The sequence below is a fragment of the Rhizophagus irregularis genome, chromosome 30, assembly GCF_026210795.1.
Source record: "Rhizophagus irregularis chromosome 30, complete sequence".
Classification (NCBI taxonomy): domain Eukaryota; kingdom Fungi; phylum Glomeromycota; class Glomeromycetes; order Glomerales; family Glomeraceae; genus Rhizophagus; species Rhizophagus irregularis.
This window is the reverse complement of record NC_089458.1, coordinates 397876-423998: the sequence shown is the minus strand read 5'-3', so window position 1 is coordinate 423998 and position 26123 is coordinate 397876. Positions and strand designations below refer to the sequence as shown.

Below are 26123 nucleotides of genomic sequence, written 5' to 3'. Positions count from 1 at the left end.
AAAAAAGATTAAATTTAAGGTTTCAAAATTCTAGAAAGTTAACTTCTTCCGATGATCGTCTATCGTTCTATATTTCGAATTTTTATTAGCTTTTGAAAGAAAAAAAAAACAAAATAAATTTCTTATCCCTTTAATTTGTCCACTTATGTTATTACCTTGTAAATCTGGGAATCGACAGATACTAATATATATGATTTTGAAAATCCTATAATTATTTACATCCGAATATTAAAATTAATGTTCGGCTAAAAATAACTTTTTTTTTTACAACCAAAAAAGAAATCTGGATTAAACTTTTTTCTTTGTAATATGCATGCATTTGCATGAACCATCCCTAAATAAAGGAACTCGCAATGAGAGAAAATGAGATGAAATAAATATAAATTACATAATTCAAATGTTTGCATATTTGGAAATTGTTGATTATCTGGTACAGCTTAGGTGAGGCTTTTTTGATTATAGAAGTTGATAAAAAAAAAATAAAAATAAAAATAAAAAAATGAAAAAAAATTTTATTTGATTGGTAAAACATTCAAATGGGGGAAGATCATTTTGTGTGGAAATATAGTATAGTATACGTCATCATTATAATATCGTCTCATTGAATTTAGAAAGATTAATTATAATAATTTTGCTATTCCTCCGCCCATAAATTTTTTCCTGATCATCCAAGATTTTTTGGTATCCATTTCTTTATTTTACTCTTTCATGATTACTTTCATAAATTAATAGCCATTCTAAAACCTGGAAAATTTTCTTCAAGAAAGGCCTTGGATCATTGCACCTCTTTAAATCATGTGACTTGTTCGGTTTTTACAAGTTTTAGTTCATAGAATCATAGTCATAGTCACGATACCTCTAGAAGTGATATGATTGGATGCGTTGATTTGACGTCTTTTAAAAGAATTTTACGCAAAACTTATTTGTTTGAAGCATTCATTTGTAATCTATTGATCTGTGATACTCAAGAAAGATATAAATAATTAGTAAAATTCAAATCATTTAATGACGTTCCGCAGTATTTTTTCAAAGAAGCTGAAATGTTGTTTCATCAGTAAATATGCACGTTTTTGTTTGTGTGCTTGGGAAATAATCATTGTTGAAAGAGACATATAACATTGACTGCACAATCACGTCAATCACGTGAAGCATTTGCAGGTTGTTCATCCATTATTTTTTATTTTTACATATTTGAAATGTTTGTGAGTTTGTGTAATCTATAGAAATTTCTCATTGAGGAGCTAGTAAACAAACGTAACCATAAACTTTATATATTTTAGTAATATTACGTACTTAGGCGGTACAAGATTAGTAAAATTAGTCCATTTCTGGCGAAGTAGATTATTATATGCCGCGTGACATTTTTTTTCATCAAAAGCAATATTCCTTTGAACGATCGTTATCAGCAGGAATATGCGGATTTATATTTTATTAAGCATAACAACATCTGATACGGCATGTCAGCATTGGTAGTATTTTAAAATTCATATTAATTATCGCGGTAAAAAAAAACACATCTTCGTCCATTATCTTTCAGTATATCATTGTTCGTAAAATTAAATCATGATTCATTGTATAATACAAATTTTTAAAATTGATATGTTTATAAAAGTAATTGTCTTTTTAGGACTAACTTCGGAAGAATATGGGAGTATTAAATGTAAAATGATGTAAAGGGAATAGTCATGGAATTGTTATTATTAAACTATTAAAAATTACGTAAATAAACTAAATATTTAGCAGGAATTAGAACATGATCAGAAATAAATTTATACTTATTTTGTTTATATTATTGTGTTAATTTCATTTTCATTTTTGTTTTTCTTTCAACCAAGGAAATGAAATAAATTTTCTCTGAATTAATCATAATGTTTGCATTACTTTCTTTTATATTTCTTTTAATCGTTTTTATTTATATCAAATCACCAAGACTTAGTGAGGTATACATAATTTTTCGTTATAATTATTTATAAACATTATCAAAAATAAAACCAATTTTATTTTTTAGAATGAACCCCCTCTTATCCCATACACTATTCCAGTGATTGGTCATACGTTCAGTTATTTATTTAACACTGAAAATTTTATTAAAAAATGTTTAAAAGAGGTAGCATTCAAATGAATCTTTAATTAAAATTTTATCGTAAATTAATGAAATATACCTTATTTTTAGTATGGAGAGCCTTTTAATATTATTATATTTGGAAAAGTAACGACTGTTGTGGCACAAAAATATATACCTGAAGTAACTAAAGCTCATGAAAATTTTGATTCATTTGAAGTACTCAAAGAGGTAATTAATTTAAAATAAAAATTTCAAGTAAAATTTGTATTAAAAAATTGTCTAATTATTATTTTTATAGTTTGTGCCTTTACATTTTATTTTAGATTATAATCCATTTGATATTATCGATTTTCATGCAAAAACTACTAGGGAACAAATTAGTGGAAAATTATCATTATATTTTGATAAGATGCAAGAAGATATCTTCTATAGTTTAGATAAATGGATTGGAGAATGTAATGGTAAGTGGATATTATATAAAGTTTGTTAGAGAAATAAATATTTCTTTTTTTAAAATACACATTTTTTTTTGAAGAACCTAGGAGTATTAAATCAATTTGGAATGTTTGTAATCATGTTACTGCTAAGTTAATTGCAAATATTTGTATAGGAGAAGTAAGTATGATTTTAGTAATCTCGCTAGTAAGTTGCCATCTTAAAACTTGGTTAATTTAATTTTGAAATATAGGAAGCATCTCAACATGAAGATGTTGTTCATTCATTTGCAGTATTATCTCATGATATGAACCGATTTTTTTTCTTGCCACCATTTCTTTCGTTTATTCATCAGAAATTGCACGAATTTGTAATTTCGTAAATATAAAATTTTTAAAATTATCTTTACAACGCAAAAAAGTCGCTTTAAATTTCTTTAAATTTTATAGATTACCGTTTTTAATTGGTTTTAATCCAATTACCAAGCATAAAAAAGTTCTTATAAACCGCATGAAACCTGTAGTTGAAAATCGAATTCAACAAAAGAAAATTCTTGGCGATTCATACAAACAATCTGTAAGATAAATTCAATTTTAAATTAACTTAATTATTATATTATTATTAAAATTTTATTATAGGATGATATATTGGAATTTTATATGTCACAACCAAATTTTGATCCATCAAATGTGAATTATAATTATCTTGCTGATTTATTATTTTTTTTAATTGTTGTTGGTATCGTGACAACGGGAAGATCTTTAGCTAATCTTTTATTCGGTATTATAAGCATTTTCAATTTAAAATTTCTAATTTTATTATTTATTTATTAATACTTTTTTTCTTTTTTTTTAAAAAAAAGATTATGCCGGTAGGCCCGAATATTGGGATGAGTTATATGAGGAAGCATCAACATTTAACGAAGAATGTAATGGAAAATTTACTTTAAATGATATTAACAAAATGTCAAAATTGGATAGTTTCATTAGAGAATCTCTCCGACATACTGGTGATATGAGTAATATATCTAATTTAACATGTTTCAATTTGTTCATTTATAATTGCTTGTTATATTAATCTAAATTTATTTAGTCATTGTTCCTCGTGCTGTAACTACCGACCATTATACTTTTTCAAATGGTTATACGGTTCCCAAAGGTAAAAAAGCAAATTTATTAATAAGTTTTTTATCTTTTAAACGTACTAACTTTTGATCTCTGCGACTAATAATTTCCTTTATTATAATAGGACGACATGTATATGACTTTTCAGAAGATTGTTTGTTTTCTGAATCACAATATGGACCAGATTCAAAATCATTTAAACCATTTCAATTTGTCTCACAAAATGTTTCAGCATCAAAAGTTGATAGAACTTATGTGATTTTTGGAGGGGGTCGTCATGCATGTCCTGGTAGATTTTACGCTGTTTTAGTTTTAAAATTATTTTTATATCATGTTATATTAAAATATCATGTTAGAACTGAAAATGGTAATACACCAAAAAAGTTGATGGTTGGTCCTTTTGTTTTTCCGTCTAAAGAATCTTTAATATTTGAACGAAGAAAGGAAACTTAATATTAGGCAATTGAAATTGTATAATAACATATTTATATAAATAAAGATATTTAAATATAAGTAGTGTATTATTATTATTACGTCCTTTTAAATTCAAATATAGCTGATCATGTTTTGGAGCTATGCGATCAAACATCGCTCCTATAAAAAAAACCCCTATGATCGGGCATGTGATTTTTGTGGCAATATATATCTTACCCAGTATCACCGACACTTTTTCCACCCCCACGTGATTTTGTAATATTCATCACCGGCATCACACCCACCGCGTTTTCACTGTTTATATTTATCTGAGGGACTTAGTTTTTTTTGCCTCGCAAAATTATTTTTTCACATCCCTTTAAATGTCACCGGTCACGTGGGGGTGGAATTTTAATTATAAAAGTGTCGGTGATACTGGGGTAAATGGCAATATATACTCCTATCACGTGATTTGTACAAAATTCTTTTACTGTTGATTTTTTTAAACACACTAAGAACAGTATTATGATATATTTTGTATTAAGCGTTTATTATATGATTATGCGAGTAATTAACATTAATAAAAATTACAAAAATAATCAATTTTTTTATTATAACCCCATGAATACAATTGACGCAATTTTTTATTTATTCCAAGTCTTCAAAGAAATTTCGACTTATTAGAGCGTTTCCACAATTGTAAGAAAAAATTATTTTATTTTACAGATCATCGATTTTTTGGCATTCGTTTCTACTTTCGTGATCACTCTCATAAATTGATGGCCATTCTAAAATCTGGAAAATTTTCTTCAAGAGAGGCCTTAGCATGATAACTAGTATATAACTAGTATGCTTTGGTCGTCCTTTTTAAATCATATGACTTTGTCCAATTTCTATAAAGTCATAGTCACGATACTTCTAGAATGATCAAATGATCCTCATAAACCCTATAAAAAATTCTGGATAAATGATCCAAGGAAACTTAGAGTGATCATTTATCTGAAAAATTTTTTATAGAGAAATTCGTATCAGTAATTCTGTAATTTTTACTAGCTGTTGAAAATAAAATCATTCCTTGATAACGTGGACCAGTGGCTATTATAATTAAAAAACAACAAATTTATTTAGTACCGATTGAAAACAATGACTGAAAAGTTATAATGGTGTAGTTTGCCGAAAAACGGAGCCGAATTCCTGATTGCTGATCAGAAAATTCCCTGGAATTCCACGACGATCTACGCCTGAGCTGGGTCCGGGTCACGTTGCGGCTAATTATTTTTCGGCCAAAGAGGTCAATGATTTTATACGAAGAATTTTATAAAACTTGGCATTCATAATTTGTTTGAAGCACATTTCTTTCCTATTCATTATAATCCAATGAGCCGTGATGATATGCAGTTAATATATATTTTGCCTTTATACAAAAACCACCCACGCCATAATTTTTGCACGATCTTCGAGCTGGCATTTCCCCTTTATACTGACGTTTTTGGCAAATTCAGAAGCACTGGCAATAATTTTTAGGTTGTTCATTCTCCAGCATCCATTTTTTATTTTTACATTTTTTTTTTCATTGAGACAATACATGTATATTCTTTAGAAATAAATAATAAACATAATGTTACCAAATTAGTAAAATATCCCATTTCTGGTAATTTAACAAAGGAATATCCAGATTTAGGTACAACAGATATCTAATATCATTGGTAGCATTAATTCCTATTGATTATCGCAGTAAAAAAAATATCTTCGTTCACTATCTTTCAACCAATAATACAGTAGATTCATTGTTAAATCAAATTATAGAAGTAAAACGAATCGTTTTTAAGGAATATATAAAAGTAAAAAGAACTTTGTCTTTTTAGGACTAACTGAAATATTAAACGTAAAATGATGTAAAAGAGAAAAATCAATGGAATGGTTATTAACATGATCAGTGAATTTATACTTATTTATTTATATTACTGCGTTATTTTCATTTTCATTATTAATATGACCTTTTTTTCCTTCAAACAAGGAAATAAAATAAATTTTCTCAAAACGAATATTATAAAATTTTTAACAATCTAAAAGATCATAATGATTGCGTTGCTTTCTTTTATATTTCTTTTAATCGTTTTTATTTATATCAAATCACCAAGACTTAGTGAGGTATGCATTATTTTTCGTTATAAATAATTTTTTGTAATCATTATCAAAAATAAAATTTAATAACACCGATTTTTATTTTTTAGAATGAACCACCTCTTGTCCCATACACTATTCCAGTGATTGGTCATACGTTCAGCTATTTATTTAACACTGAAAATTTTATTAAAAAATGTTTAAAAGAGGTATCATTCAAATGAATTTGTGATTAAAATTTTATCGTAAATTAATTAAATATTACCTTAATTTTAGTACGGAGAACCTTTTAATATTATTATATTTGGAAGAGTAACGACTGTTGTGGCACAAAAATATTTACCTGAAGTAACTAAAGCTCATGAAAATTTTGATTCATTTGAAGTACTCAAAGAGGTAATTAATTTAAAATAAAAATTTAAAGTAAAATATTAAATAATTATTTAATTATTATTATTATTATAGTTTGCGCCTTTACATTTTATTTTAGATCATAATCCATTTGATATTACTGAATTTCATGCAAAAACTACTAGGGAACAAATTAGTGGAAAATTATCATTACATTTTGATAAGATGCAAAAAAATATCCTCTATAGTTTAGATAAATGGATTGGAGAATGTAATAGTAAGTATATAAAGTTTGTTAGAGAAATAATTATTTCTTTTTTTAAAATACACTTTTTTTTTAAAGAACCTAGGAGTGTTAACCCGATTTGGAATGTTACTAATAATGTTACTGCTAAGTTAATTGCAAATATTTGTATAGGAGAAGTAAGTATCATTTTAGTAATCTCGCTAGTATAAGTCTTGTTATCTTGCCATTTTAAAACTTGGTTAATTTAATTTTGAAATATAGGAAGCATCTCAGCATGAAGATGTTATTCATTCATTTGCAGTATTATCTGATGATATGAATATATTTTTTTTATTACCACCATTTCTTTCGATTATTCATCAGAAATTGCACGAATTTGTAATTTCGTAAATATAAAATTTTTAAAATTATCTTTACAACGCAAAAAAGTCGGTTTAAAATTTCTTTAAATTTTATAGATTACCGTTTTTAATTGGGTTTAATCCAATTGCAAAGCATAAAAAAGTTCTTATAAACCGCATGAAACCTGTAGTTGAAAATCGAATTCAACAAAAGAAAATTCTTGGCGATTCATACAAACAATCTGTAAGATAAATTCAATTTTAACTTTAATTAATTATTATATTATTAAAATTTTATTATTATAGGATGATATATTGGAATTTTATATGTCACAACCAAATTTTGATCCATCAAATGTGAATTATAGTTATCTTGCTGATTTATTAATTTTTTTAATTGTTGTTGGTATCGTGACAACGGGAAGATCTTTAGCTAATCTTTTATTTGGTATTATAAACATCTTTACTCTAAAATATCTAATTTTATTATTTACTTATTAATCTTTATTTCTTTTTTTAAAAAAAGATTATGCCGGTAGGCCCGAATATTGGGATGAGTTATATGAGGAAGCATCAACATTTAACAAAGAATGTAATGGAAAATTTACTTTAAATGATATTAACAAAATGACAAAATTGGATAGTTTCGTTAGAGAATCTCTCCGGCATACTGATGATATAAGTAATATATCTAATTTAACATCATATTCAATTTGTTCATTTATAATGCTTGTTATATTAATCTAAATTTATTTAGTCATTGTTCCTCGTGCTGTAACTACTGACCATTTTAGTTTTTCAAATGGTTATACGATTCCCAAAGGTAAAAAAAGCAAATTATTAATAAGTTTTTTGTCCTTTAAACGTACTAACTTTTGATCTCTGCGACTATTAATTTTCTTTATTATAATAGGACGAAATGTATTTGACTTTTCAGAAGATTGTTTGTATTCTGAATCACAATATGGACCAGATTCAAAATCATTTAAACCATTTCAATTTGTCTCACAAAATGTTTCAGCATCAAAAGTTGATAGAACTTATGTGATTTTTGGAGGGGGTCGTCATGCATGTCCTGGTAGATTTTACGCTGTTTTAGTTTTAAAATTATTTTTATATCATGTTATATTAAAATATCATGTTAGAACTGAAAATGGTAATATGCCAAAAAAGGTTATGACTGGTCCTTTTGCTAGTCCACCTAAAGAATCTTTAATATTTGAACGAAGAAAGGAAACTTAATATTAGGCAATTGAAATTGTATAACATCATATTTATATAAATAAATATAAGTGTATTATTATTATTACATCCTTTTTAAATTCAAATATGGCTGGCTGGGGACTATGCGATCAATATATATATATATAACCCCTAGATTTTAATATGATAGGGGCAGGAATTGATGTGATTTTTGTACTCCTATCACGTGATTTTTACAAAATTTAATAATGTACATTATACATAATAGGTTATAACAGGTAAAATTACAAGTATAAATTGCACATGATACAGTTGATATAATATGATCTCCACCTATTGATTTTTTTAATTTTCAACGCGAAAATCGATCATTTTAACCGACACTTACCGACAGGGTCTCCAAAGTTCTTTTTATACTTGATCAGCTTCACAAATTAATTAACTAAGCATTTGGTGTTATAAACAGTATTATGATATTAAGCGTTATGTGAGTAATTAATAAAAATTACAAAATAATTAATTAATCTTTTTATTATAAAAAGTTATTTATTTAGTTGAAATGGTGAAACAATTGTAGGTTGAGACGATAATTTTTCAAAAAAAAAAAATCATTGATTTCTTTTAACAAAGGAATATCCGGGATTTATATTTTATTAGGTCTTTCAACCAATAATACAGTATTATCATTGTTGAATCAAATTATAGAATCGTATAATACAAGTTTTAAAATTAATATTTAGACAAGGAATATATAAGAACTTTGTCTTTTTAGGACTAACTGAAAATTAAAAAGATCAATGTGAGTCATTATTTATCAAGTTATCAATTGATCATGATCAGTGAATTTATATTTATTTATATTACTGCATTATCATTATTAATATGAACTTTGTTTTCCTTCAAATAAGGAAATAAAATAAATTTTCTCAAAACGAATATTATAAAATTTTTAACAATCTAAAAGATCATAATGATTGCGTTGCTTTCTTTTATTTTTCTTTTAATCGTTTTTATTTATATCAAATCACCAAGACTTAGTGAGGTAGGTATGCATTATTTTTGTTATAAATAATTTTTTGTAATCATTATCAAAAATAAAATTGATTTTTATTTTTTAGAATGAACCCCCTCTTGTCCCATACACTATTCCAGTGATTGGCCATACGTTCAGCTATTTCTTTAACACTGAAAATTTTATTAAAAAATGTTTAAAAGAGGTATCATTCAAATGAATTTTTGGTTAAAATTTTATCGTAAATTAATTAAATATTACCTTAATTTTAGTACGGAGAACCTTTTAATATTATTATATTTGGAAGAGTAACGACTGTTGTGGCACAAAAATATATACCTGAAGTAACTAAAGCTCATGAAAATTTTGATTCATTTGAAGTACTCAAAGAGGTAATTAATTTAAAGTAAAAATTTTAAAATATTAAAAAAATATTTAATTATTATTATTATTATTATTAGTTGGCGCCTTTTCATTTTATTTTAGATCATAATCCATTTGATATTACCGATTTTCATGCAAAAACTACTAGGGAACAAATTAGTGGAAAATTATCATTACATTTTGATAAAATGCAAAAAAATATCCTCTATTGTCTAGATAAATGGATTGGAGAATGTAATGGTAAATATATAAAGTTTGTTAGAGAAATAAATATTCCTTTTTTTAAAATACACTTTTTTTTAAAGAACCTAGGAGTATTAAACCGATTTGGAATTTTACTAATCATGTTACTGCTAAGTTAATTGCAAATATTTGTATAGGAGAAGTAAGTATGATTTTAGTAATCTTGCTAGTATAAATCTTGTTATCTTGCCATTTTAAAACCTGGATAATTTAATTAAAATTTTTAAATATAGGAAGCATCTCAACATGAGGATGTTATTCACACATTTGCGGTATTAACTGATGATATGAATCGATTTTTTTTCTTACCACCATTCCTTTCGTTTATTCATCAGAAATTACACGAATTTGTAATTTCGTAAATATAAATTTTTTTATTTTTAATCATCTAATTTATTTACAACTCACTTTAAAATTTCTTTAAAATTTATAGATTACCGTTTTTAATTGGATTTAGTCCAATTGCAAAGCATAAAAAAATTCTTATAAACCGCATGAAACCTGTAGTTGAAAATCGAATTCAACAAAAGAAAATTCTTGGTGATTCATATAAACCATCTGTAGTATAAATTTAATTTTAACTTTAATTATTTATTATATTATTATTATTAAAATTTTATTTTTATAGGATGATATATTGGAATTTTATATGTCACAACCAGATTTTGTTCCATCAAATGTGAATTATAATTATTTTGCTGATTTATTGATTTTTTTAATTATTGTTGGTATCGGGACAACAGGAAAATCTTTAGCTAATCTTTTATTTGGTATTATATCACCTTTACTCTAAAATTTCTAATTTTATTATTTACTTATTAATCTTTTTTTCTTTTTTTTAAAAAGATTATGCCGGTAGGCCCGAATATTGGGATGAGTTATATGAGGAAGCATCAACATTTAACAAAGAATGTAATGGAAAACTTGCTTTAAATGATATTAACAAAATGATAAAATTGGATAGTTTCATTAGAGAATCTCTCCGACATACTGGTGATATGAGTAATATATCTAATTTAACATATTCAATTTGTTCATTTATAACTGCTTGTTATATTAATCTAAATTTATTTAGTCATTGTTCCTCATGCTGTAACTACTGATCATTATACTTTTTCAAATGGTTATACGATTCCCAAAGGTAAAAAAGCAAATTTATTAATAAATTTTTTATCTTTTAAACGTGTTAACTCTTGGTCCCTGCGACTGTTAATTTCCTTTATTATAATAGGACGAAATGTATTTGACTTTTCAGAAGATTGTTTATTTTCTGAATCACAATATGGACCAGATTCAAAATCATTTAAACCATTTCAATTTGTCTCACAAAATATTTCAGCATCAAAAGTTGATAGAAATTTTGTGATTTTTGGTGGAGGTCGTCATGCATGTCCTGGTAGATTTTATGCTGTTTTAGTTTTAAAATTATTTTTATATCATGTTATATTAAAATATCATGTTAGAACTGAAAATGGTAATATGCCAAAAAAGTTGATGGTTGGTCCCATTTCTAATCCACCTGAAGAATCTTTAATATTTGAACAAAGAAAGGAAATTTAATATTAGGCAATTGAAATTATAAAATAACATATTTTACATAAATAAAGATATATTTAAATATAAGTGTATTATTAAAAGATTTTAATTATTGTGTCCTTTTTAAATTCAGATATGGCTGATCATGTTTTGAGGCTATGCTTTCAATCAATTTGTTACAATTATAAGACTTTGTTCTTTAAAAAAAAAATGATCAAAGATTGAAAGGCAAAGCCAGAAAACAATGAAAGTACATTAAAAACTCTTTTATCAAAGCCATACATAATAGGGTATAACAGGTAAAATACAAGTATAAATATAATTAATTTAAAGCCTAAAAAGTCTAAGTCACATTCATATATAATATGATCTCCGCGCCTTAAACTGCGTCACATTTTCCTGTTGATTATAATTTCTATTTAATTAAAACAAAAAAAAACAATATAGAAGTTTTCTAAAGAGAAGATTATGGAACGCAGAGTTCGTGTAACAACCACTTTATTTCTTGGATGAAGTCATTAGACATTATATAACATCATAAATGAAATATAATTGACGCAATTTATATTTACGCCAAGACTTTCTAGACTTTCTAATAAAAGGACAGCGCCTGCAAAAAAATTTCGACTTATTGGAATGTTTCCGCAATAGTGGTAAAAAAAAAAACTTTGCCACCATTTTATTAACAAATTATTTGTGGCAATAACTTTTTATCAACTTTTTTAACTTCTTTCTTTTGTATTCTTTTTTAAAAATTTTCAAAGACAATTATATTAATAATACTGTATAAGAAAGAGGAATTAAAAAAAAAAAAAATTAGTGTTATCCGAAAAAGGAAGAACGGCTCGTTTCTTCGTTTTTTTTTAAAAAAAAAAAAGTTATGGCTTCGGCGCAACATTCACCTAGGCACAGTTATGATTTCAGATCTGAAGAATCAATTCGTTTAGGAATCTCCAGTCCAAAACTAGCTAATATACATCTTAGTAAAAATTACGATAGAAAGATTATTATTTTATTGATCGTTGCTCCAATTTGTATTCTGTTATTTACTTGTATTCCAGTTTTTGTGGACTTTCATGGTGTTGCTGCAGACATATATCGTAAGCGAAGATTTTAAAAAATTATGATTATTTTAGTCATTCCATTAAAAAAATTTATATTCATGTTTATTTATATATATTTATATATCAATAGGGTTCTCGGAACCTATAATTTCACTTCCGTTGCAATATATTATTATGACGACATCCGAAGTGTTTAATGATCAAACACAAGAGGGTCGAAATTTTAGTAATTATTATAATTATTATTTTAATTCAATAATTTTATTGTTATTGTTTTTAAAGCAAAAAATATTTATTTTGTTGATGAACTTTTTCTAGTATCTGGTTTAACCGAACGTGAATTTCTAAATATATGGTTCTTGATAGGCGCAGCACTTTATGCACAAGGTAGGACAAAATTTTTTGATTGATCGGTCAAACCGCGTAATAATTTTATAATAATCAATCATCAAAAGGTGCCGGAATGCATTCGACAGCAATTATAGCCAAACACTCGATCAAAGATGTTATCTCAGCACATCCGGAAATTGTACAACAATATCCTGTAATTAATGACGTCCTTTATTATTTTCGACATGATCTTGAACATACTGTAAATACTATTTTCTTTTTATTTTTCAGGAAAAAAAAATAAAATATTGGGTACACTAATAGTGAAATTAACTTTTTATAGGCTGGACATTATATATACGCGGTAGGATTTGTAATAATAACTTGGGCACAAATTTTCGCATATCGTAGACAAAGACATGATGGAATAGATTCATTAAAAGGAACACTATGGTGGATAGCAGGGGGAGTATTATTTGGGTTATTACATGGGCTAGTTGCAATTGAATTTCCCAGTGGACCTTTAGTAATATTAATTTATGTATTACTAGTTGGAAGTTTTCTTGCACTTTACTTGTATAGATTTAAAAATTTGTTTACTAAAGGAAGAAGATTGGTATTACAATCTTATTTAATTGGTTATACAGTAGCTCTTGTAATTATTTTAATTTGGATTGCTGCTGTACGTGGAATTAAAGATAGGAGTTCTGCTGGGTTATTTGCTGATTGAAGAAGATATAATTGAGCTGTATAGAGTAAATTATTAGGTTATATTTAATTTTAAACTATAAATGAAATTAATAAGAAAGATTTTAGTTCTAGAGTTTAATGCTTATAACTAATAATTCTATTTCTAAATTTATACAAATAAAACTAATTATTGAAGTAATAAACATAAATGTACTGTATATGTAACGTAATGTACAGTATATACAATATACATAATATAATATGCGAAAAATTGATCTATATTTATTTAGGAATAATAATAATAATAATTATAATTGAATGAGTCATCATAATTGAGTAGATTTAATAATAACGGGTCAGGGTTAACTGAACTTGATAAATCATATGACGTATTGTATAATTCATTTCCAACAGTTGGAGATGTAATGACAAACTGAGGATGGGATATTGTAGGAATTGTAGGTATGACGGTTAGTGCTGGTTGATAATAATAGTGTGGCAATTCTATGGGAACGTAGCAGGGATCGATTGGTTGTTGTTGTTGTAGTTGTGGATATGGTTGTGGATATGGATGTTGTGGATATTGTGGATGTTGTTGTTGTGAAGGTACAGATGGTAACATGTTTTGAGCTTTTAAAAGAAAATTAAGAATAAGTTCATTCTGAATTTTGCAAAAAAAAGAAGTCAAAAAAAGTTTTAATATTTTACCTAAATTTTGGGTCAACGAATGAATTTGTTCATTTTTCAAGATTGTAGTTGAAGGTTCATTTACATATGGGGATAGATCTGATATGCGAAACATTTTAAAAAAATTTTTTATAAAAGTATAAAAACGATTATATAAAAACTTTTTAAAAATTCTTTTACCTGGTAATGTATTAATGAATATTTGGGGGTTATCTTTTCTATTTATTTTTTTAGAAGAAACTTTATACCGGTTTCGTTTTTTCTTTTTATTGGGTTCATATTTATAATCAGAATATATTGTGTTATGTTTTTCCTTTGCTATTATAGAAAGTTGTCTCCAAAATTCCCTTTCGCGTTCTGATATTGATTTCCATAATAACGAGGCTACTTGAGAAGATTTACCTACGGATTTTGGATTAATTTTACATAATCCTTTTGAAAGATTTCTACGATATAATATGAATAGATTTTGAGGTCTCGGAGTTTTTTTCGCTCTTGATAATTTTGACGGGGCTAATAATTTCATTATTGGTAAATTGATCGTGATGTCGTTGTATTCATTTATAAGATCATTGATTTTTGAAAAAATCTTTGGATTTTCTTTAGTTGAGTTCAACAAAATCTGTTCTTTTTTTAATGGTTTTAAACTATTCAAGTTTTGTGCGATTTCCAAGATTTCATTTGAAGTCATAGTATCAAATGTATATATGCAGCTTGCGTTTTAGTACGGGGAAAAAAAAGTGTAGTTTATTTAAGAGGCGTATATATTTTAAGATGTTTACTTTTTAAAAGATAGGAATTATTATTTCTTTTTTTTTTGAGATATTCAAGATCGTTACTTTAAAGCTTAAGGAATTTTTTGTATGAGAGAGAGAGTGGACGGTAAAACCGAAAAATTAATAAAGAAAAAAAATCCGACGGGATTTTATTACCATTTTATATTTAAAAACTGTCTAATTCTATGACGACATTGAAGTATAAAAAAAGGAACATGAACGTATATCCACTTTTTTTTAAAAAAAATTCATCATAAAGGTAAAATATATTGTTACTTTACAAAGCCGATTTATGGAATAACTTTCTTTTTTCTTTTTTTCCTTTTTCTTTTTTTTTTTTTTTTTTTTTGAAAAAAAATGAAGAAAAAAAAACTTTATTTTTAAAGTTATAAAATTAAAATTACCTTTTTTATTACATAAACGAACTTTATTATGCATTGCAAATCTTAATGTTACCGCGAATCCACGATCTTTTTGATTAAAAAAGATAACAATCAATCTAAAAAAAAAAAAAATCAAATAAATATTTATATCACGATTGATCTTTCTTTTTGAAACTATTATGCCGATTATTTACATGTCACGTGAAATCATGTAAGATCCTTTCTTTGTTAACAAATGTTTTTTGAATATCATCTTGTAATATACAATATTTGAAACAAGGAAAAATAATATAAATATTTTTTATTATGACGTTATTAAATTACAAATGGAAAAAACGAGAATTGAATGAAATTTTTGAGCCTTTTCCGAAAGATTGTGATGTAATTACAGTGTTAAATATAAATCAAATAATATATACAAATAGTTTATTTTTATAAACAGTGTATATATATAGAAAAAAAAATCTATTTCAATTGATTGAATTGTCTATTTATTTATTTCTTTTTTTTTCTCATCGAATAAAATTCTGTTAAGATAATTCTTTTTTTGTAATTATAATAATTATAATACAAATTGACAAATTTGACATTATCGGTTTGGTTGGCGTGAGTTCATTAGTGCAGATCATTTAATAATACAGTTTTTTTCCCCATTTTTTTAATTTTTACGTGTGATCGACTTGACAATTAACAATTTTCATCTCAAATGCAAATTAGAGATGCATTACTAACTTATTTGTTTATTTTTTTTCAGCCAAAATAAAATTTAAATTTAAAATTTTTTTTGAAGCAATCAGAATGTGGTGACGTAGATTTGAATTCGTTCGAAACCGTTCGAAACATATCAGTTCAATGATCCCATCATTCCCATGCCTTAATTTCTTGTTTTAAAAAAAACAAAATGAGAATGTCAATAGGTAAGATCAATAGTAATTAAATAATCTTATTATTACTTTGAATATCCTAAAAAGATTACTTAGATTTCCTCCACATCTCCCATCTTTTAGCCCCGCTTATAAATCTTAAAATAAGGGTAGCGTCAGCTTAAAGCGAAGCCAGACAACCCCTATTCATAATATAAAAATTATGTGCGCAAAATCTCTTGATGGCGATTCTAAATGGGCATTCAAGTCCATGTGGCATAATGAAAGTCGGCACACACCCTTTTATTGAACCAACTATCGAATTGTACAAATTACTTATACTAAATCATTCACCAATTCTAGTAGTGAGATATACATAAATGATAAATTATATACAGTATAAATAATAGTAAGTACGAAAATTTTTTTTTAAAAAAAAATTATAAATCCCTTTTATTTTCATTATAAAAAAATTTTAAATATATTTATGGTGTACCTTCACCAGGAGATTCAGTTAATCCTACAACTAGCAGCAAGGAATTAGACTGATCAGTATAATGACCAGTAATGAAAGATCCTTCACCAGGAAATTCAGTTAATCCTACTCAATTAGCAGCAAGGAATCAGACTGATCAGTATAATGACCAGTAATGAAAGATCATTCTTCACCAGGAGATTCAGTTAATCCTACTCAATTAGCAGCAAGGAATTAGACTGATCAGCATGAAAGAATAATCGTTATAATCTCTACGTGTGTTTAATTTGATATTTACCAATTAACCAATGATATGTAATTGGTGAAGTTGCGATATGTTTCTTGATAGACATATATTTATTTTTTATTATTGGTATATCAAAGAACGATCCCTTGACCTATCAAGGTCGATACTTTTGCTTCTCGGATTCGATATAATATCCGCGGTTGCACAAAAAGAAACGTTCAAGTTCTTTAAACAAATATCCAAGTTCTCAAACTTCATTATAAAATGCGACCATATATGTTCCTTTTGAAGGTAAACTGAACGTTAATATATTAAATTTATATTAAAAAATTTGTAGCATAGTCTCGGTTCAAAAATTTTCGAGAATGAAATCGCGAACAGTAAGTAATGTTTCATTTTCTCGGCCTTGTTTTTTTTTCAAATACTTACTAGTTTCCGATATTCTTTTCTCGTTAGAATTACCATGAATTAAAAAGTTTCTTTGAAGACATTCACGAATGAATTCGATAGTTTCGATAGTGAAATGATGTGTTAATTAATGTGATTTTATAGATTTTAACTTAAATATCCTGATAACCTCTACTGGAACATGATTCCTCTTTATCAATGGTCGGAATTTCTCAAAATTGATAAATATTCCAGTATGTTGTTCAACCTGATTTATAATTTTTTTTCTTGATTGTTTCTCGTGTTATTTAAATAGATTCTTCATTCAATTGACTTTATTTCGTTGGGACTTTATCTGTTATGTGCTTGACTTCGAAATATTATTGTATTTATTCATGGTTCTCTCTTTTTCACATGATTAACCGCTGAATTGTATGTCGACACATTTAATTAATTAGTGTATGAAAAAAATATTACACTGCGCGAAGAATCTTCGCTCTAATTACAGAAAAAAATTCATATTTGGTTGTATTATAAAAGTATATACTTTATAAATAGATTATTTTTTTTTTTGTAATTTATGAATAAATGTGAATAATAAAGTAAATTGAGTATTATGAATTGTATTATGAATTGTATTATGAGATATTTTCGTGAATAAAGTATACATTTTTTTTTTTGTATTATTATAACATTTTCAGAAATGCTAAACAAATTTTTACGTACTTACTGAGTATTGTGAGTTGTATTATGAGTTATTTGCGTGAATAAAATATACATTTTTTTTTGTATTATTATAAATGCTAAACCAATTAATTTTTAATCAAAATTGAATATTTATATCATATTCGGCAATTAGCTGATTGTTATCAATATACCATCCAAGTATCCCTCCCCGCTATAAATAATCTCTCTATATGCGATAAAGCCCAATCAATGATATTTTGGACCATATTATATGAAGTGCCAGTAAGGGGATTAGGATTAAAGTAAGGATAAGGATAAGGGACTAAGTGGATTAAACTCATTAAACTCATTAAAGTAAAAGTAAAGTAAAAGGGAATAGCAAGATTATGTGGTGATGTTTAAATAAGAGTAATAATAAGTGTTTATATTTGTAAATAGGTGTTTTGAAATTGAGCAAATTTTCTATTTGAAACAGACCGGGGACGTCATATTGAAATAACTTCTAATTGATTTGGTTATACGATTATTAGGTGGTTATAGAGAACAAATAATGAAATCAGTAACGATATAATTAAATATACACTATTAATTATGTTATTGGAAGAATGGAAGGAATATAAGAATTTTAGAGAAAATTTAGAGAAAGCAAAGGATAATATACAATAGTGGTGAATTATTAAAAAAATTGCTGTTGGAGGACAGTAGAATGTCAAGAAAATGAAACATTATCTATTAAATATATTAATTAAATATATTAATTAAATATATTAAATATTATTTAAAAGCTTACTCCATAAATACATGATTGCTTTCATTACTGCCATTTCCATCACTTCTTTTATTGAATTTCTTGAAAATTTTCTATCGATGTTATTATTTTTCATTTTATATCTCTATCGTCTACATTTTTGCAGATTAGTTTCTTCAATTGTATTTTGAAGTAAAATAGAATTATCTCTTATATATATATATATTATATTATTTAATTGATTCAATGTATTTGGTATTGACATCATCGTCAATTATGATATTACTTATGTGTCTACAAAGCCCTAAATCATTAATTTCAAAACAACAAGGTAAACTATCTACTAGAGGCGAGAATATCTATATTTAGGGGTGAGTTAAAGTCCAAAATAATGTGTTATTCACCATTCAATTTTAAATGTCTCTTTTGTTAATCTATTAATAAAAGGTTTACTTTGATCCATAGTTCATGAACTTGAAATAGTACTTAACGTCTGCTCAATACGTGAATTTTATTCTCAAAAATTTTCTTTTCATGATCTGAGTTGCTCGTTTGTTTAATCATTCATCCAGAATTATTATAATTGAATTAGTTATCATAATTGTGTCAGGGTTAACTGAACCTGATAATTCATATGATGGATTATAAAATTTATTACCAACAGTTGAAGATGTAATAATGGGATATTGCAGGATTATAGTTACGATGGCTGATAAGTAATAATAGAATTAAATAAATAACCCACACCCTATATTATTAAATAATTTTTTAAGTAAAAAATTTAGTTAGTTTAAATTATATGTAAATATTATATAAAATATAATAAGTAATAATAGAATTAAATAAATAACTTATAACTTACAATCTATTTAAATAAAGAATTTAGTTAGTTTTAATTATATGTAAATATTATATAAATAAGTAGTGCTGTTTGATAATTATAATTTGGTAATTATACAGAAAAGCAGTAGGGATCAATTAGTTGTTGTTGTTGTGGGATCTTTTTTTTTTAAAAAAAAAATTAAGTTTTTCTTCTGAATTTTTGCGAAAAAAAAGACTCAAAAAAAAAATCCCAATATTTTACCTAAACTTGGTTTAACGAATAAATTTTTCGTAATTGTGATGAAGTTTCATGGATATATCTAATATAAGAAACATTTTAAAAATTTATTATTAAAGTATAAAAATGATTATATAAAAACTTTTTAAAATTCTTTACCTGATAATTTATTGATGAATATTTTGGATTATCTTTTCTATCTCTTTTTGGAAGAAACTTTATATCGTTTTTTCTTTTTTCATTGAGTTTATATATAAGAATATATTATATTATCTTGTGTTTTTCCAGAAAGTTGTATCCAAAATACTTGAACAGATTTTGGGGACTTGGAGTTTTTTTCGCTCTTGATTGTTTTGATGGGGCCAATAATTTCAATATTGGTAAATTGATCGTGATGTCGTTGTAAGATAATTGATCTTTGAAAACTGCACGAGCCATCCTTTCATTAACTAGAATACCGTCCGATAACACGAGGATATTATTGTCCTCTTCACATCTTTTTTGAAGTTCCTCGACGAAACTTAATCACTACCCATTTTTTTGTGAGGGAATCTGATTTATTTGAATTCTCGAGGTCCAAACTTTGACAGCACCTTGGCGGAACAACTCTTCAATCGGGAAGCTCTATAATTTCACATCTAAAAATTCCTTGATGTTAAATCTTTGATATATCATTTATATATCATTTGTAATATATCCCGGAATATCCAATATTATAAGATCTTTGTCTGTTATACACAGATTTATTTGATTTACTAATATGTTGCATTCAAAATCTCTTTAAAATTATCATCCCGACACTTTTTAAGAATTGGTGATGGTATTGGTGGTGAATCACATTCTACTTTTAAGAAGTCTATTGGTTCTAATTTACAAGTATTACTACACCCATCAAATCTATACTAATCCTTTAAAATTATACATTCGTTAATATAGAAAAATGCATCTAGCAAATCATTGAAGTATCATTGAAGTATCATTGGAGTATCATTGAAGTAATCTTCAACGTCATTTTTCAAATGATGAATAATACTGCATTTAATTCACTTTCTTTGAAGTTTGAGATGAGAAATACTTTCTATACTATTACATTTAATAGAAGGTACCAAACGACGAATCAGCTATGAGGTTGAAAGTCAAAGAGGGAGAAGAATAAAGATTATTTTGTTCACCAACATTTTTAGCTCTTCAAGTTGGTTCTTGATGTTTTTCTTCAGCCCGAGATATATCGTCTCTCAACCATATAGCAATCGTTTTACCTTCAAGATGAACTTACAATTTAACTACAGACTTTGAGAACTTTTTTTGATGCCCTCTGTCGAAATTTTTTTTTTTTTTCGTACAACATAGATATAAATTATTCAGCCATGATATGCATGATATAATGAAATATGCAATGACATGCGTGAGAAAATAACCCGAACATAACATCGGCATTACCTTAATCAATTAGAGATCGATTAATTATTATTGATAAGGTCACTAAAAAAAAAATTTATCCAATGAAAATCAACTTTATTTTTTCTCGTTTATCAATCTGAACAAGAAAAAAAAATTCAAATAAATATGATTATATTGCAATGCATATAAAAAAAAAATGAAACAATCCCTATAAATTAGACAACCTCTATGAATTAAAAAGGAAATTTTTAATTACGAATTAATTTTTTTTTGATTTTTAAATTATTGAAAGTTTGAAAGTTAATAATTTATTTTGATTCGTTTTGATTTTCGTTTAATAAAAAAAAAAAACCTTATTTTTTTTATATAGTATGTATTAATTATAACGGTCCAAGAATCGAATTTAGAATCTCAAACTTAATTTTTTTTTTCTATAATTCGAATAATCAATCGATTTACCGTGTGAAGTAGAAGTAACACATTATATATATATAACGTTTAGTTGTAAAGTAGAAGTAACACATTATATATATATAAAGTTTAGTTGTAAAATAGAAGCAACACATTATATAATATAATACATATTTTTAAATATAGTCCGGTGCAAGAAAATGTTTGGAAATATGTTTGGAAATATAAAAAGATTAATAATCAACAGATTTGTCATAGCCATCAAATTTTTCATCAAATAAACTGCATAAAATGCATGCTTTTTATTAGACATTGTTTGGCAGTTTTTATACATTAATTAATTATGACATATAAATTTATTTTTTTAAATTTCATTTTGAATAAATAAAAAAAGTTTAATTGTAGTTTTAAACTTGCATCTTTATCTTCTAAACACCTTTTTGCTTTCCTTTTGACATAATAAAATAATTCAAATGATGTAATATAAAAATTTTTGCATGTAATGAAAATATTTTCATTTGGTCGGCTATTTATGTTGTGTTAATATAACGACATTGCATTTCTAATTTGACACTACACTTTCCTCAGTAATATCCGATACTTTGGCAACTCACTTACGTAATATGAGCTTCTGTGGAATTAGCGTTAGAAAGATAATTAATCAATTAGTGATGTACCACTTTGTTTTTAAGAAAGAAGCAGATCATAAGTGCGCACCAGTTAAACAATTTTTCTTAGCGTAAATCTTATCCTTTTTTTTAGTGAGGTACATAAAAGTATGAAGATTGAGATCAAATTTAAAATTTCGTGTAATTTTTATTATCCTCATGGGTTGAGTAAGAGCGAAAACTGGTAAGTATCATCAAGGGGAAATTCGTAAATCCATCGAAAATGAGACGTGTTTTCTAGGAGTACTTTTTTTTAAGTTGTATTTCTGGAAATGTTATTTGTTATCATGAATGACACGAGGAAACCCCGGTTAAAATCAATCAAGGGGGATTCACATACACTATTACAAATTTAATTAATATAAAAAATTTTAAATTATTGTAAAATAATTTAAATAATTTGAATTTCACGATCTTTGATCAGTATAATGTAAAATCATAAGATAGTATAACATCATCAGTATAACGTAATATATATCTACCAATTAACTTTTAATTTAACCATAAAAAATTTCTTATTTTTATCATTCTCATGGAGATTTTCATTTCTAATTTTAGTATTACTCAATTTGTTTTTCATTTTGAAACTGTTAAGGGTCTTTTTTGATGGTTTCTTTAATTTAATGACGATCGTCAAAATACATATATATATATTATATTTCGGATTAACTAATTGATTAGATAATATATAATCCTGCATTTTTTTTTTCTTTTATTTTTTCTTTCTATACTTTTTTTTTTAAAAAAAAATTTTAATTCGACTCTTTTATTTCGGATGTGAAAGATATTTTAGAAAAAAATTTCCGTTTACAATCTATTTATGGTTATAATAATGGTTCAAAAATGGATCTTAAAAATATTATTACATAAACAAATTCTCAAATATATATATAATATATAATATATATATATAATATTTTTTAGAAACGGTTTTTTGATTACCCAAACCCATAAGATCGTATATATGTTTTTTTTTTTACGCGTTTTTTTATTTTTTATGGACCAATCGGATTTGCCGGTTTTTCAATGAATTAATTAATTTTAAATTACTTTTTTTAGTTGGTTCAATTTATAAAAGATTTATAAATTATAAAGCGACTTCAAAAAAAAAAAGAAAAAAAAAGTTCTTCTTTTAAAAAAAAAAAAAAAGATTTTTTAAGAGAAATTTAAAATTTTCCCCCTCCTGTAAAAAATCAATTTTTTTTTCGTAAAAATGTTGTTAGATCCAATAATCAAAATACTTTTTATTATTAAAAGTAATATTTTATCAATCATTTTATTATCAATTATATCATATGTAATAAATTATTATATTCAATATTTTACAAGACCATCAAAACTTCCAGGACCATTTCCTATACCAATATTTGGAAATTTATTTCAAATTGGAGAAGATCTTGTTGCAGCAGTTGATAAATTTCATGAAAAATATGGAGATTTATATGAATTTTATGTTGGAAATAAACGTAATGTTGTAATTAGTAGACCAGATTTAGCAGAAAAAGTATGGGGAGCCACAACAGTTAAAAATACCAAATTTATTATGCGTACTTCATATTCTGAAGGAGTTGATGAACTTGGTTTAGGTACAAAAGGAATGGTATTAAATAGAAATATTGAAACTTGGAATATTAATAGAAGATTTTTTATTCAATCAACTTCTTCCCCACAATTTTTACGTGAAGCTATAAATTTATCAAGTAAAATTAATGATGAAATTTTTAAATATTGGAAAATTATGGAAAAAGAAGGTTCAATAATAAAATTTTCTGATTGGATGAATGCTTTAGGTACTGATATTGTAGTTACAACAGCTACAGGTAAAAGAATGTCATCAACTGCTGATTTATTTAATAAATTAAATACTGAAGGAAAAAAATCTGAAATTAAAGGAACTTGGGAGAATGGTTTAATATTTACTGAATCAATTTATATTTATAATGAATCAATGATGTTTATGATGTTACTTCCACCTTTTATAAGAAGAAATATACCTGGTATTAAATCTATAAATAAAAAATTTTTAGATAATAGAGATTGGATAAATAATGAATTAGAAAAAATGGTTTATGAAAAAAGAAAAGAGATTGAAAAAACTCCTTTAAATCAACCTATTGAAGCTACTATATTAAATTTATTAATTACAACAAATACTGAAAGGGATTTAGAAAAGATAACTGTTGGTAAATTTGATAGACCTTTAACAGATGATGAAATAAGTTCAATATTACGTGAAGTATTTACAGGTGGTTTAGATACTACTTCAAATACTTTATCTTTTGTTACTTTTTATATTGCTAAAAATCGTGATGTTTATTTAAAAATGAGGGATGAAGTATTAAAAGTTTATGGTACATTAGAAAATCCTGATATTACTTTGGAATCTTTTGATAAACTTAAATATATTGAAGCTGTAATTAATGAAAGTATACGTATATTTCCAACTTTATCATTTATGGCTCGTGCTGCAATTGAAGATGTAGAATTTGATGGTTATGTTATTAAAGCTGATACAACAGTTTATACAAATTTAAAAGTTTTAAGTAATAATCCAAAATATTTTAAAGATCCTGAAATTTTTAATCCTGATAGATTTTTAAATGATAAAAATTCAATGGAAAAATATACTTTCTTACCTTTTGGTTATGGTGCTCGTATGTGTCCTGGTAGAATTTGGGCAATGGTACAAATGAAAACTTTCTTGGTTAAATTTGTTAGTACTTTTGATATTGAATTGGTTGATAAAGATTCTAATATCAAGTATAAATATGCTACTGCAAATCGTCCTGTGAATGTTGACCTTTATATTAAGACGAGAAAATAAGTATATAAAATTAGGTAATGAGGGTTAAAATTGAACATAGTTATTAATTATTATTATTTAAATTAGGGATTGGCGTTGATTTTTTATTATTATTTTATTGATTTGTATTTTATATTATTATAAATAATTTTTATTTGGTAACGGAGTATTTTATATATTATTAAATAAAAACTATGATTTCTTTTTCTTATATAAAATTTTATTATTTGGTACATTTTAATATAAAGATTTTATTATTTGGTACGAGTATTTTATTTAATAAACTATAATTCTTTTTTCATATAAAGATTTTATACTATAATTTCTTTTTTTATATAGAAATTTTATTATTTGGTACGAGCGAGAAGAAAGATTCCCGATCGTTCCATTTTTTTTTTTTTAATACTAAGCAAGTTACCAAGTACCAAAGTACCGTACCGTTCCGGCGTATCTGTCGTACCCGTACCAGGCTTACCCTTACCCGTATCAATTTTTTAAAAAAATTTAGAAAATTTAGTGTCTTTAAAAAAAAAAAAATTTTTTTAAAAAAAATAACATCTAAATTCAATTCTAATATTACTAAGAAAAAAAAATAAAATATTGTTTTAACTAACATTGCTAACTAACATTGCTAAATAATATCGCTAACTAATATCGCAATGTTAATTGATATTGCTAACTGATATTGTTAACTAATATTGTTAACTAATATTGTTAACTATAATATATTGTTAACTAATTATTACTATACTTTTCAACTTATTCTAAATATTTATCTAATCTAAAAAAAAAAAATTCTATAAACTATGTACTAAAATAACAACTATATATAAGAAAAAACTACATTCATTTTTTTTTTTTTTTTTTCATGAATGAATTCTATTTGTAATCTTAAACTAAATAATAAGGATAATAAATAATAATAAATGTTTTTTTTTTAATATTACGAAATTAAAATAATTTA

General features: G+C 25.4%; 7 protein-coding genes across 7 annotated transcripts; 5 read left to right on the top strand and 2 right to left on the bottom strand.

The window, feature by feature from the left end:
- Positions 1-1868: 1868 nt before the first annotated feature.
- On the top strand, positions 1869-4144 carry OCT59_021517 (uncharacterized protein; the record flags this gene model as incomplete). The annotated part of the gene is made up of 11 exons (XM_025315813.2): positions 1869-1940; positions 2009-2107; positions 2174-2293; positions 2364-2526; positions 2601-2680; positions 2754-2878; positions 2950-3076; positions 3139-3280; positions 3363-3518; positions 3593-3658; positions 3749-4144. The coding sequence occupies 11 exons, from the start codon at positions 1869-1871 to the stop codon at positions 4075-4077; spliced, it is 1479 nt and encodes a 492-aa protein (XP_025182034.2). The 3' UTR covers positions 4078-4144.
- Positions 4145-6117: 1973 nt separating this feature from the next.
- On the top strand, positions 6118-8343 carry OCT59_021516 (uncharacterized protein; the record flags this gene model as incomplete). Its single annotated transcript, XM_066146581.1, has 11 exons — positions 6118-6189; positions 6273-6371; positions 6439-6558; positions 6628-6790; positions 6857-6936; positions 7022-7146; positions 7219-7345; positions 7408-7549; positions 7628-7783; positions 7859-7924; positions 8015-8343. The coding sequence occupies 11 exons, from the start codon at positions 6118-6120 to the stop codon at positions 8341-8343; spliced, it is 1479 nt and encodes a 492-aa protein (XP_066005702.1).
- Positions 8344-9274: 931 nt separating this feature from the next.
- On the top strand, positions 9275-11503 carry OCT59_021515 (uncharacterized protein; the record flags this gene model as incomplete). Its single annotated transcript, XM_066146580.1, has 11 exons — positions 9275-9346; positions 9423-9521; positions 9589-9708; positions 9778-9940; positions 10006-10085; positions 10177-10301; positions 10377-10506; positions 10572-10713; positions 10790-10945; positions 11019-11084; positions 11175-11503. The coding sequence occupies 11 exons, from the start codon at positions 9275-9277 to the stop codon at positions 11501-11503; spliced, it is 1482 nt and encodes a 493-aa protein (XP_066005701.1).
- A 688-nt stretch (positions 11504-12191) lies between these two features.
- OCT59_021514 (uncharacterized protein) lies at positions 12192-13821 on the top strand. Its single transcript, XM_025325262.2, has 5 exons — positions 12192-12579; positions 12674-12769; positions 12862-12930; positions 12999-13135; positions 13217-13821. Exons 1-5 carry the CDS (start codon positions 12360-12362, stop codon positions 13601-13603), a joined length of 909 nt encoding a protein of 302 aa, XP_025182030.1. The 5' UTR covers positions 12192-12359; the 3' UTR covers positions 13604-13821.
- Positions 13822-13849: 28 nt separating this feature from the next.
- On the bottom strand, positions 13850-14941 carry OCT59_021513 (uncharacterized protein; the record flags this gene model as incomplete). Its single annotated transcript, XM_025325261.1, has 3 exons — positions 13850-14193; positions 14272-14349; positions 14431-14941. The coding sequence occupies 3 exons, from the start codon at positions 14939-14941 to the stop codon at positions 13850-13852; spliced, it is 933 nt and encodes a 310-aa protein (XP_025182029.1).
- Positions 14942-19946: 5005 nt separating this feature from the next.
- On the bottom strand, positions 19947-20314 carry OCT59_021512 (uncharacterized protein; the record flags this gene model as incomplete). The annotated part of the gene is made up of 3 exons (XM_066146577.1): positions 19947-19958; positions 20036-20108; positions 20184-20314. The coding sequence occupies 3 exons, from the start codon at positions 20312-20314 to the stop codon at positions 19947-19949; spliced, it is 216 nt and encodes a 71-aa protein (XP_066005700.1).
- A 2808-nt stretch (positions 20315-23122) lies between these two features.
- Positions 23123-25373, top strand: OCT59_021511 (uncharacterized protein). The gene has a single exon (XM_025315811.2). It carries the CDS (start codon positions 23570-23572, stop codon positions 25178-25180), a length of 1611 nt encoding a protein of 536 aa, XP_025182028.1. The 5' UTR covers positions 23123-23569; the 3' UTR covers positions 25181-25373.
- The last annotated feature ends 750 nt before the right edge of the window (positions 25374-26123 follow it).

Bases quoted from the DNA above. Each gene is read 5' to 3' on its own strand.
- OCT59_021511 (XM_025315811.2), top strand. From the start codon at position 23,570: ATGTTGTTAGATCCAATAATCAAAATACTTTTTATTATTAAAAGTAAT.
- OCT59_021514 (XM_025325262.2), top strand. From the start codon at position 12,360: ATGGCTTCGGCGCAACATTCACCTAGGCACAGTTATGATTTCAGATCT. The intron at 12,770-12,861 runs GTAATTATTATA...AACTTTTTCTAG, and splicing joins ACAAGAGGGTCGAAATTTTA to TATCTGGTTTAACCGAACGT. The intron at 12,931-12,998 runs GTAGGACAAAAT...AATCATCAAAAG, and splicing joins CGCAGCACTTTATGCACAAG to GTGCCGGAATGCATTCGACA.